We start from the raw sequence: 12,947 nt of genomic DNA, 5'->3' as shown, positions 1-12,947 counted from the left end.
AGAAAACTGAATCAAGGAACTTAAAAACTGTCTTGGGTGCTCCCAAAAGCCTGAGTAGACGATAAAATGACCCAAAGTTTTTTTTGAAAGTGAAATATCCCTTTAACATGCATTTCTTATACTTGGTCTGCACTGCACTAAAAGTCAGACAGTACCTCCTAACCCTTAAAACCAGTTTTTCTACCCTTTGTACTTGACAGCTCTGTCCAACAAAACCAGTCACTTTAACCCTAATAATAATAATAATAATAATAATAGTAATACATCAGACTTATATAGCGCTTTTCTAGTACCCAAAGTCGCTTTACAAAACAGCTTTAAAACAATTTTATTAGGAGAAAAGAAAACATTAAAAAGGCTAAAAACAAAACAAACAAACAACAAAAGGTTAAGACTTAGAGGAAGAAAGTGAGGTTTGGTTTAGGCAAACCCTGTGGTTATTCTGCAAATGGGTGATTGTTTTCAATGTGACTGATGTCTAAGAATAGACTGGTTAATTTGATTAACTTTCTGTTGCGTCACGTCTCACATTATCTATGTGGATACTGTGACCACTTCAAGACCACTTTAAGCTTCCACTTCAGTAATTGTTTATTCACCAAAAGCCATTTCTGCAAAGTCACTGATGCACACATGACAGTACAAATTGAACAACTGCACTTGTGGGTGCAAACTCAGCCTGCACCCACAATTCTCCTTCTTTATTTGATTTGATTTATTTAGCTCAATGTAAAAACAATACAAAAAAACTACACAAAATATAAAAAGAAAAGTGCCAGGAGGAGGCCAGAATGAAGGCCTATGTAAAACACAATACAAATATTAATAGAACATGATTAGTAAACAAAAAATATAAATACATAGAATTGACAAATAACATGATTGCAGTCTAAAAAATTAAATCTACAACATGATTGAAATAACTGATTATCCATGACAAGATTACTGATAATAATTAGCCAACATAGTTGACTAATTACTATCTCTATTCCTGATATATATGATTATGTCATTTTGATTTAGTCACTCGGGTACTCTGGAACAACCTGTCTATTTTCTAAGGTCTTTGGTTTGTGTGGGTGTGTGGGGCGGGGTGTTGTACCTTATGTGGATGGGTGTATGTTGGTGTGCAGGTGATGGGTGGGATCATATTGTGAATGTGTGAAGTTAAAAACACTGGGGGCCTAATGGTTGAAGCTTAACTTTTTATTTGATTTTTCATTATTATTAGCCAGTGCAAGCATGCAAATAATGTCTGTTGACGTTTGTTCACCCCCCCCCCCCCCCCCCAAAAAAAATACAGCAGATATGAATAAAAATGCACAAAAGTAAGTACTACTACTTCTACTACTATAGTCTTGAGGACAACTATTCCATAATCTCCTGAATGTTATATAGAGTCTGGAACTACACCTCCTGAATGCTATATAGAGTCTGGAACTACACCTCCTGAATGTTATATCTAGAGTCTGGAACTACACCTCCTGAATGTTATACAGAGTCTGGAACCACACCTCCCGAAAGCCGAGAAAGGAAGCCGCCACCCACCCCCCACCCCCGCCCACGAAAACACATCCGAAAATTTCAAATGTATTCTCGTGAACAGAAACGAAGAACAGACGACGGCCCCGGCCCCCGGGAGGTGCAGCCCCAGACCCCACAAAACATTAAAATATTATATTATATTTGGAAATTTGAAACATATTTACATAATGGAATATTGACAGTAGATGAAATTGACTGTGGTACGGACAAAGACATGAAGTGTCAACAATCAACAATGAAAATGTAGTCCAGTTTGATTAAATATGTGAACGTGACAAGTGCACACAGAAAAATACTCAGTGTCAAAGGCAGGGTAAGTGATTTACTTTGGTTAAAATAAGTGTTAAATAGCTCCACATTGTGATAGCAATCGTTGCCACAGAGCGCCCGCTCAGCAACAGTGTTAAATAGCTCTATATTCTGATAGTACTCACTGCCACAGAGCGCCCGTTCAGTAAAAGGAGTCTCCCATGTCTCTCCAGCTCTTTACCAAACAGAAAATGCATTTTCAGAGCTCTCTCCTGATTGGCTTAAATGTTGTCACCTACCTGAACATATACGTATATTGTGTTTACTAAAGAGCCGGAGAGACCCCTGCGACCGAACAAACGCTCTGCAGCAACGACCACCACCACAATACAGTGCCTCAACCTTTTTAACAAAACAAAAACAAAAAATATCACTTACCATACCTTTAAAGGGATTGTAGGCGATTCAGAGATAAACAAATAAAAAAACTCCAGCAGTTCGTTTCCCCGACCACCAGGGGGTGACGTAGGGAGGACTTCCATAGAGTTAAGGGGACTTCTAAACGGGCCATGCCGAATATAGGTTACTTTATTCGGATACAATTCGCGGAACTGCCTGCCCCTGCCGGTTCTCTAATTTTTTATTTTTAAATAGGCTCTTTCATGACAAATTGACCACATATATGAAGTTAAACAACTAAATTCTATCCAAACGCTATCTGAAAAGTAAATTATGTGCCTCAAAAACGAAGTTTGAGAGCGTTTTCAAACCGAAAGTAAAAAGTTCACACGGACACGGACGCACACGGATGCGCACATGCGTGCGTTAATTTACGGCCCGCTACAAACATAAACAGTAGGGAAAATACGATTTCAGAAAGAGGACTGTGTTTCAATGCAGGAAAACACCCCAGCATCATTATATAGTGGCTGATAGAGGGGAAAAAATGCAATATATATATATATAGATATTTTTCAAATTTAGGCTTAATGTTGCCAACAATCCCTTTAATGTATCCATTTGTCACTCCCACAGTGTGCAAATGCAACCAAACGGACCCTTACGGGTCCACCTGGCCACATCTGCACACCGCGGGAGCAACATGAACTGTGAGTATCCTTACTGGTGTGTCCTCAGGGATGTACGGCATTAGGACAGGTTTAAGCCTCTACCAGCAGGGGGAGCAGTGATGCCAATAACTGTACCCCATGTAGTTTTTGAGCACATGGTACAAACCATACTGTAATTACATTTATTGAAACATTGTGTCAAAGACCTCATGAAATGGCTTTATTGCTAACTTTCGTTTTTTGCTAGCTCAGAAACGGGGCCATGCATGTTTGTTTTTGCTCAACCAATCACAGTCTCAGCCAAAGGCCCCCTTTCCCTTCGGGCTATTGGATCAGACAATATCTTATAATTGGTCCTCACCAATGCTCATCAACCACAATGGCACCGTTCCCGTCCACTCACCCTGTCACACTTCTGTTCAGTTCACAAACCCGCCCACCAGTGACATCATCGATGGGGATTCCAAGCTAATAGAAACTACAGCCTTTTCTCTTCCTGGAAAGTAAACATGCTGAAATAACAAAACACAACAACAAAAAAAATCATGTATTTTTATCTTTAAAAAAAAAAATCTTGTTTGAAATGACCACACCTGCCTACTGATGATGTCACTGGTAGGCGGGTTCCCGAAGTGTCCACAGCCCCTCCTCTGAGACAGAACAGAAATGAAGCCACTCTATCATGTGAGCACCAGTGAGGACCAACCATGAAAACAAGACCAGGAGACCTGGTTCTGCCAGACCCAGAATGAAGTCCTAGTATGTAACACACCTACAAACCACTTTATAACTGAAGTTCATGATGTCATGAATAGTTCGTGACGAAAGGGGACGTCACAAACTTTTTTTTGGCTGGGGCCGGAGGACAAATGGACCATGCCCATGTATGGACGAAACAGGTACAAAGCCTCATGTAAGCCCGACCCCTTGGGTCTGGCAATAAGGTGGAAAATGGGTGTAGTGCTCCTTTAAGAGAAACATCACTTCTCACAGATCCACCTTTGTGTGGTTGTACAGGTCCAATCATAACATCCTCCTGTTGTGCGATAGTATCCTGCACAGTTGCCATGGTTACCAGGCCGTCCACTGAGCCAGTACTGTGCTGTCGCTGGTATTCCATTCACCCAGGTCCATTTGTCACCAGTCTTCTTCAGACCAATCCATGATCCAAAATCCCCATCATCCTGGCTAAATCCTCTGATGAATTCCTGTTCTTCTGTATTGTTAATGACGACCAGATCAGCTCCCATCTTCAGACAGTCTTGTCTGCTGTCCTCCCAGCTTTTCTTTTCAGTAGACAAGCGATACCATCTGTCTCCAAACCACTTCCATCCTTCAGCTACTCTCTTTAGCTGGTTTACTTCACTTTGCAGCTGATCTCTCTCCAGGATCAGGTTGGTGTAGTTGGCCTGCAGTTGTTCAAATTCTGAACGATCTCTCTTTAGCTGGTTTACTTCACTTTGCAGCTGATTTCTCTCCAGGATCAGGTTGGTCTCCAGCTGATCTCTCTCCAGGATCAGGTTGGTGTAGTTGGCCTGCTGTTGTTCAAATTCTGAACAATAGTCCATGGCCTTGTGTGTGGTTCTCAATGCTCCTAGAACACAGAGCAGCAGCAGACACACTGCACACGCTGTGACGATGTGTTTCTGGATGACCAGCTCTCTCTGGACGCCTGGAGGATATCAGTACAATACAGTTCAACTGGATTTAATATGACCAGATTAAATGTTTCATTTAGATGGAATTTGATTGATTGAATGCTTTATTAGTAAAAAAAAAAGACATCATGGTAGCAATTATGAAGTATTATAATACTTGACATTATAAGTCATTATAACATGCTGTATAATGTGTTATGATTGCATTATACGTTTTTATGAATATTTATAACTTTAATCATCACGTGTTATGAGCATAATACAATGCATTTTTACTTGAACTTATAAGTCATTATAATAAGCTTTAAAATGTGTTATGGTTATGGGTATAAAGCGTTATGATTATTTATAAGCTCCTATAAATATGATTATAAAGGATTATGATCAGATTTCAATGCCTTATAAGTATGTGTTTAATGCGTTATACGCATGGGATGCATAGCAAGTGCTACCGAAGTGTGTGTGTGTGTGTGTGTGTGTGTGTGTGTGTGCGCACCACATTTAGAGGGGGATTGAGCAAGGCATTGCAAAGCAAAAAAAGTATTGCTTTCATAGAATATGATACGCTACGTATTGCAATACGTGTTGATTGTGAATCATGACCATGGCCTACAGACATTTCTACAAGATCTCTTTATTATTCTGTTTCACAGAAAAGGCAAAACCTTAAAGGTAGGGTAAGTGATATTTTTTGGTTAAAACAAAAAGTATTTTGTTAAAAGGTTAAAATACTATATTCTGATAGTAATCATTGCTATAGAGTGTGTTTTCAGTAACAGATGTCTCCCTGTCTCTCCAGCTCTTTAATAAACAGAAAATACATTTTTCGGTAGGTGTCAAAATCTCAGCCAATCAGGAGAAAGTACCCATTTTAAAGATTAATTTGTATAGTGTTCCAGTTCCAATTTTGTCTGCTCATTTCTTGGTGTCATCACTTCCAATTTCACTTGTTTAATCTGTATCCTGATTGAGTTCTCTGTCCTGGATAAAATTGGAAATGAAACTGAAACTGAAACGAAAATGCATTTTCTGTTTTATAAAGAGGTGGAGAGACAAGGAGACTCCTTTTACTGAACAAACACTCTATAGCAATGAGTACTATCAGAATATAGAGCTATTTAACACTTATTTTAACCAAAGCAAATCACTTACCCTACCTTTAAATATTATACAACATAAAACACAGAGATCTTTAACATTTCAAATCCCAGAGTTCCTTAATAAATGCAAATTAAAATAATAACTTTTTTTAAATGGCCTTTTCTGTTGTTTCTTGTATTTTTAGTCTTTTGCTGCAAACAATATAAACAAGCTGAGGTTTGTTTTTCATAACGTCACCTTGCTAAACTAATGGCCCAAGTCATCCCCCTAGGTTTTTCAGAAAAGAAAAAAAACTGATCCAAAACAAAACTATATGATATTTCTTAATCATTTCACTCAAAACGTTTATAACAAATTATGACTATTAACATAAAAATAACACTCTTTTGGCCTATAAGTCACAAAACCATGTGACTTAGGTCCAACAAATGGCCTATTTTGGCCTAAGTCACACTAAGGAGATAGGCCATTATACTAAAAGGGGAGGGAACAGCATGATCCTTTTCAATTAGGAGATAGGCCAGTGTCATGAGGAGCTGACTTAGGTCAAAATAAAAATTTCCTAAAAAATGACTTAGGCCATTAGCCCAGCAAGGCGACGATAACATCGTCAGCCTTTCCTGCCATATGGATACAGTAGCCTCTGTATGGATGTGCGTCGGGCGAGCATGACCATACCCAGAGGTGGACGAAGTACTCAACCCCAGTACTTGAGTAAGAGTACAGATACTCCTTGGTCAAATTTACTCCACTATAAGTAAAGGTAGCTCAGTCAAAATGTTACTCAAGTAAGAGTAAAAAAGTCATTGCTTTTAAATATACTTAAGTATTCCAAAGTACATGCTTTGAAAAAATACTTAAAGTACAAGTAAAAGTAAAAGTAGAAGTACATTTCTTAATTTTTATATAAATGAATTGCTGTAATGTTTTCACAATGAAATTTAGGACCTTGTAAGTCTTGCTTCAGAGAAGTACTGTAACTCTCCGAAACCACCTGCACTGCATGCACTGATGTGCTTGTAGAACCACTACGTTATACAAAGCCTGCAGAAACACCTATAAAAACATAGAAATGACTGATGAACCAGAACTAAATACTTTTACTCCTATACACCCATACAAGATGTAACAAAGAGGCGAGCGGAGGGGGAAGCCAGAAACATGACCAGTGTGAGAGCAGAAGTGTGGCCAATTGCATTTTAGGGAAGACAAAAAGAGACCAAGTTGCACCAATGCAACTAGTCGCAACTCCTTGCAACAAAACCGTTTTAAGGTCAAAGCTCTTTGCAACTGCCATTGGGGATAATGGTTGCAAGTAGTTCCATGTTGCAAGTAGTTGCATGGTGAAACATTGGTGTCTATGTGGTGTGGGCTTAAAAGTACTCAGTACTTTACAGCCTTCCTAGAGTAAAAGTAAAATATTTGTCTTGGAAATGTACTCAAGTAAGAGTAACAAGTATCAGAAAAATCTAATACTCAAGTAAAGTACAGATCCTCAGAATCTGTACTCAAGTACATTTACTCTGTTACTGTCCACCACCGACCATACCATATATCGGCGTATAGATTTTTCTGAGCACAGCCCTAGTATCACCAACCTTGGAAAAGTAGTTGGATAAATGTTTGGGTACTACTGTACATGGTGTGAGTGAGAAGAGTGTACCTTGAGCTCCTGTCGCCCCCTGAGAACCGGAGCCTTGGTCTCTGACACTGTCTGCATTGACGTAGACCGTGTCCTCTTCCTCCTCCTCCTCTTCCTCCTCCTCAACTCTGTCCTCCTCTCTGACTCCTCCATCGTACCTCGCCCTCCTTGGTCTGACTGGCAGGTCAGACATCTTAAGGAACGACACAACAAAGTAACTCAACTTAATAGAAGTACTGCATATGTTATCATGTACTTAAATTATGCATTGTTTCTAAATATGTTGAAAAGTTACCTTCTCACTTTGTCTCTTTGTCCTGTGTGGTTCTACATTGGTCTTCACTGTTGCTCTCTGATCTGTCGTCTGTTCGGGTCTGACTCTAACTACTGTCCAACACACAGTTTTGGACACACCTTATAATATGCACACAGTGCAGAATAACCAATAGACTCTTTACCACAAAATGTACCCGTCAACTTAAAAAGCGCTGTTTCAACTTCCTCAAAAGTTTTAAGTTTTGAGGAAGTTGTTTTAACTTCCTCTGGTCCTGAGACCTTGATCAAGACACTAATCTATTCCAATTTACAATGTAGTCATTTATCAGGGGGGCCTAATGGTTAAAGGAGCGTATTTGTGGTGGGAAGGTTGCTGGTTTGATCCCCAGAGGATGTGAATGAACAATAAAAAAAACTCACTCGATACCCACTGTTGGAGGGTATCGTAATCCCAAAACTGCTCAAATGGAGCTTCTCATTGGGTTGCAGTGACAGGGACTATAATCCCTATAGCTAGTTTAAAGACGAACAATAATATACAATAATATGCAAAAACATCATATAAACGAGTAGTGATCAAAAAGAAAAATATGTGCAGTAAACAGTTTTGATTGATTGATTGATGTAGTTTATTTAGTAAGACATGAGAATAGTACATGACAGTACATAACAGTACATGGAAGTACAAATTCACAATACAAGGTCTACTAAACTGGAACTCTCATTAAGCACTAAGCTTGTTTAAGATGAGAACCCCATGCACACAAATCATGATGAAATATAAGAGGCAGATAGATATACACACTACTATACAGAATGTCATACAATCAGCTTTCAGGTTACTGGTATGAAGAGAGAAAAGAAAAAATATATATATATATACACAAAAGAGGAAAATGAAGGAGGGGGGGGTAGGGGGGGTAGGTTAAGACTTAGACAGGGGCCATTTTCGAATTGCAGAATTCCTGCAGGTGTATCTTTAGGGCAGTTTTGAAAGTGAGTAGGGTTTTACACTCCTTTACTCCTTTTGGTAGGGCATTCCACATTTTTGATGAATAGCATGAGTTGAGTGGGGGGGGGGGGCATTTCTGGTGATAAGTTTAGACTTTTTACAGGGGCCAGTTTAGAATTGCATGCCATTATAGGCATTATAACACATCTCATCGTGACATCACATGTTGTGAGGTTACCTACACTTTTATTTTGCAGTTTTGAAGCTTTCTGATCCGGTAAGACCACTTTGGTAGAGGTTTGGGTTGTGTAGTTACCTTGCCATGATGTAACTCCAAAGGTGGGCAAGAAATCAAAAATAATTGCTCCATTGATTAGAAATTGATAATTCAAAAATATGCTCCTCATTGACTTACATTGTATGGTAAAACAGCTCTCAAAGTCACTCTTTTAGCACATAAATGAACACAAACAAAGCTGATTCAGACAATATAGAGCATCACCAAACCCAGTACTGTTTTTTTTTTAAATAAAAATGTCAACTTCCTGTTGATTTTACTATTTGAAGATCTGGATCCGGATCCGCAGATCCAGTCCAGGTTTTCTACTTATTAAAAATGGCAAAATCAACAGGAAGTTGAAATTTTTATTAACAAAAAAAAACAGTACTGGGTTTGGTGATGTTCTATATTGTCTGAATCAACCTTGTTTGCGTTCATTTACGTGCTAAAATAGTGACTTTGAGAGTTGTTTTACCATACAATGTAATGTCAATGGGGAGCATATTTTGAATTATCAATTTCTAATCAATGGAGCAATTATTTTTTATTTCTTGCCCACCTTTGGAGTTTCATCATGGCAAGGTAACTACACAACCCAAACCTCTACCAAAGTGGTCTTGCCCTTTAACATCGCCCAACCCAATACGGATATTAGTAGGCGTAACCTAGCCGGTAGGCAGCATCACACTAGTGTTGCCATGTCTGCTTATTACAAGTGACTTTGTTCTTGTTTTCCTGTAACGTTGCTTGTAAATTATTGGTAGTTGCGGGTTGCTTTTTTGGGGCTTGTAGTATAGTTGCTTATTTGGGGCTTGCTTCCTAATGCTGTTCAAACCAGTGGTTCTTAAACATTTCCATGTCAAGGACCACCAAATTAATATATATTTGTAGACCCAAACTTGAACCTTCTGAACATATTTTGTGCCAGAGAGAGACCCCCATACACGATTTTTTAAATTGAAAATATTCCTAAATGTTTACTTTTTCCCAATATTTCTCTTTGAAAATAGCAGATCTATAAAATGTCCACAAATGTAAGGTATCTTTAAGCAGTCGTGAATACGGTAGCTTGTCCAACATGCAACGTGTTACTAATCTACACTACAGGATAGTCATCATAGAAAAGTGTTTTACAGTTGTCTGTCAGTCTTGCTAAAACGTCTCTCAACTTTACAGGAGCTGCAAAAGCAGTTTCGCTTGATACATTCATCACCCTCGATAACATATTTTAGTGAACAAATGTGTTGTGTTGCCTGTCTTTGTCGGAACATCTTGCATACAAATCTATAGTCGTTTTTTTTCCTGTTACCTTTTTTTGCATGTAGGGTTAGGATTGTCTTTCTTCTAACTACATTGGCCCTGCTTGCATCTTTATTTCTCCACCATAGTCTACGAGAGCTACAAAGTAAAATCATTAGTGTTCATTTATACATTTGTAACACTGGAAAGTGTACAAATGTAACCAAATGGACCCATAAGCGTGTTAAATTAATGCTGTGAATTTGACTGTATTCAGCAGCTAGGGATGAACCACAGTGCAACATTAGCGCTGTGGTTCTTGTCCTTATGTTCTTCATTATTTATTGCCTGTAATGTTCCAGCATACCAGAAAGTGTAGTTTATTTCAGAGCCATATCTGTTGGAAGGCACTCTGGATAAGAGCATTAACTATAAGTACATTAAATGTAAATCACAAAACCAGGATAGTTGCATATAGAAACTAATATAGTTACATATAGAAAATGTTATGGTATACGATGCTGTTATGCATGAATGTATATCCTTTTATAAGTAAATCATATGTTCTTAACTCTAGGTATGAACTTTTCCTACCTCTTCATGACCTATGGGAACAATACATCATTGACTTGTGTAATGGATTGAAACCAGGGAGGTGAGAATCGTTTTGGAAGTAGATGGTATTTATTCCTGTCAGTCATTCAAAATTCCTATCTTCTCAATTGTTAGCAGCTTTAAGCTTGTGAGACGAAATATTCTGTTCTTTGCAGTACATTAGCAGGCATGTATTGTTTAAACAAATCTCTTTTACACAGCAATCCACAGACAATTCAGCAAAAGCTTTTGAAGGCAGACCTCCATGGTGCGATTCTCACCGGTAAGCGTTTGCTCCTTTTTTGCAAGGGGAAAGTTAAATCTGTTGGCACTAATGTTAAGGCTATTCTACAATGCGTCACTTATGTTGCACAACCGTGGCATACAAGAATGACACATTTTCAACTGTAAAGTGTTGACAGTTGTTATATACGTATTTTTTGTTAGCTAACAATGACGACAGACGCTTGTCTTATCAGTATAAAACAGTCATTTGAGCTTAAATCAGCAACACTATGCAGTGCTGGAACTTAACTGATGGTGAGAACTTCTCATGTGCATGCTCACCATGCATCAGCAACTGTTATCTTCCAGTGACTTGTTGCGAACCATGGCATCGTCATGATGATATATTCTTGTTTCATTATGGTGTCCACAGTGGTGAGATCCAAATGCCCATCATATGTGGGTACCACAGGGATTCTAGTCCAGGAATTCAAGCACGTGTTCAAAATCATCACAAAAGAGGACAAACTAAAGGGTGGGCCAAACTGAATTTAGTGAACTTGTTAGTGACTTTTTGTTAATTTTTCATTAATTTTTAGCACCATGCTCTGCTGTCAAGACAGAACTCCTGGCAACCATTGTATATACATACATTTTTTTTAAAGTCAAGTTTAAAGTCAAAGGAACTATTGACTTGTAATGGCAGTGATGTGACACAAGTGGATTGAGTCTTGTTCTGTGATGTGACATTGCTTGCTACCACCCTACAAGCTTAACCCTAAACTGAAGGTCACAAAACAACGGAAGAGGCACCATTGTGGCCGTGGACGAGTAGCATGGACGTGATAGTGGTGGTGATGACCTCCTGTTTCTCAGAAAGACCTGATAAAGGAAACGTTAATTCTGGAGACACCCTTTATGTAACTTCATCCATTGGACATTCTTGTTGGGTGGGAATTTGACATCTTCGCAAGCCTTGGGTTGAAACTTAGCAAGAGAATAAGAGAATAACATTGTTCAAAGTTCAAACCATTTAAAGCAAATGTCTAAAGGGGGTTCAGCAACTTGCTCAAGGGCATCCTGATGGTAGTTGGATGAGATCTTCACTCAATTTTCTTTCACACAGAGGTGCAGTTATATGGACATTTTTGGAAGGAAAAGTGCCTGCAGATGTTTATATTTTTTATATTTTTGTAAAACATTGTATGGGGTTGACAAGAATACAGACATTTCAGTCTGTGACCATCAGCAGTGTATGATACAATTTACTGTATGATGGCCACAGGCTGAAATGTCTACTCTTGTAAAACCATCAACATATTTAAATGGCTCTTTGAATTCCATTGTCTTTTGAGAGTGTTCCTGCAAAATGTTAAAACATTGTATTGGCAAACAATCAGAGGTTTTAAATTCTGCATTATTTACCACAATGTCCACTAGAGGGCAGACTAACTATTTGGTATGTTTTGACTGCAATAATAAACCTGTCCTCGGCTCACCTCCTTTATATTTCATATATGTGTATATAATAACTGCATGCTATGTCTAGCCTTCCCCAATTTGTGTTTTGGCTGGGAGAAATCTTGCAAAATATCAATTTGGAAATGCTATCGTCTGTAAGCATTTCTCCCAGGGATGCAGGCTGACCTAGGTTTGACACAAGTTGGCTAGATCCAATGAAAACAGTGACAATGCAAGAAACCAATGTTTTGATAATGATTGGTTCCTATTGTATCCATGTTTTTTCTAGAGATATGTTGTCTTCACTCTTAAAACAACTGACCTGGAAACTTCAGTGACTTGAGTGAAAATGTGCTGTAGGCTATAGGAAACATGGACGTTTTGGTGGGGCAAAAATGATCTTGAATGTATATATTTTATTTGGTGGATGCTTATTCATTGTCAATTGGCTATTTTTGCAGTGATAAGCAGTAGGGTAAAACTATAAACCTTACATTTCTGATGCTGGCTGGCATCCTTCCCTCACGTTCCCCTTTTTTTGTCAATAACACGAAAATACACCTTGTCAAGGAAGTGGGTTATAGGTTTATGCAGACATGCAAAAGTGTGACTTTTCAGCTACAGTCACCTTTTTGAACCCAAATAGGGCAATTGT

At 38.5% G+C, this 12,947-nt stretch overlaps 2 protein-coding genes across 2 annotated transcripts; one reads left to right on the top strand and one right to left on the bottom strand.

Moving 5' to 3' along the window:
- Nucleotides 1–3,728: 3,728 nt before the first annotated feature.
- Nucleotides 3,729–7,698, bottom strand: LOC308100978 (uncharacterized protein). The gene is made up of 3 exons (XM_080450207.1): nucleotides 7,569–7,698; nucleotides 7,287–7,458; nucleotides 3,729–4,536 (listed from the first exon to the last, which is right to left on the bottom strand). Exons 2-3 carry the CDS (start codon nucleotides 7,456–7,458, stop codon nucleotides 3,845–3,847), a joined length of 864 nt encoding a protein of 287 aa, XP_080306333.1. The 5' UTR covers nucleotides 7,569–7,698; the 3' UTR covers nucleotides 3,729–3,844.
- A 181-nt stretch (nucleotides 7,699–7,879) lies between these two features.
- Nucleotides 7,880–11,751, top strand: LOC308088560 (ribonuclease P protein subunit p29-like; the record flags this gene model as incomplete). The annotated part of the gene is made up of 4 exons (XM_080433050.1): nucleotides 7,880–7,902; nucleotides 10,590–10,667; nucleotides 10,828–10,889; nucleotides 11,265–11,751. The coding sequence occupies 4 exons, from the start codon at nucleotides 7,880–7,882 to the stop codon at nucleotides 11,378–11,380; spliced, it is 279 nt and encodes a 92-aa protein (XP_080289176.1). The 3' UTR covers nucleotides 11,381–11,751.
- Between the last annotated feature and the right edge of the window lie 1,196 nt (nucleotides 11,752–12,947).

Source organism: Gymnoscopelus braueri, assembly GCF_963280865.1.
Source record: "Gymnoscopelus braueri genome assembly, chromosome: 1".
Classification (NCBI taxonomy): domain Eukaryota; kingdom Metazoa; phylum Chordata; class Actinopteri; order Myctophiformes; family Myctophidae; genus Gymnoscopelus; species Gymnoscopelus braueri.
This window is presented reverse-complemented; position numbering and strand designations above follow the sequence as displayed.

Bases quoted from the DNA above. Each gene is read 5' to 3' on its own strand.
- LOC308100978 (XM_080450207.1), bottom strand. From the start codon at position 7,458: ATGTCTGACCTGCCAGTCAGACCAAGGAGGGCGAGGTACGATGGAGGA. The intron at 4,537-7,286 runs GTACACTCTTCT...GATATCCTCCAG, and splicing joins GGGGGCGACAGGAGCTCAAG to GCGTCCAGAGAGAGCTGGTC.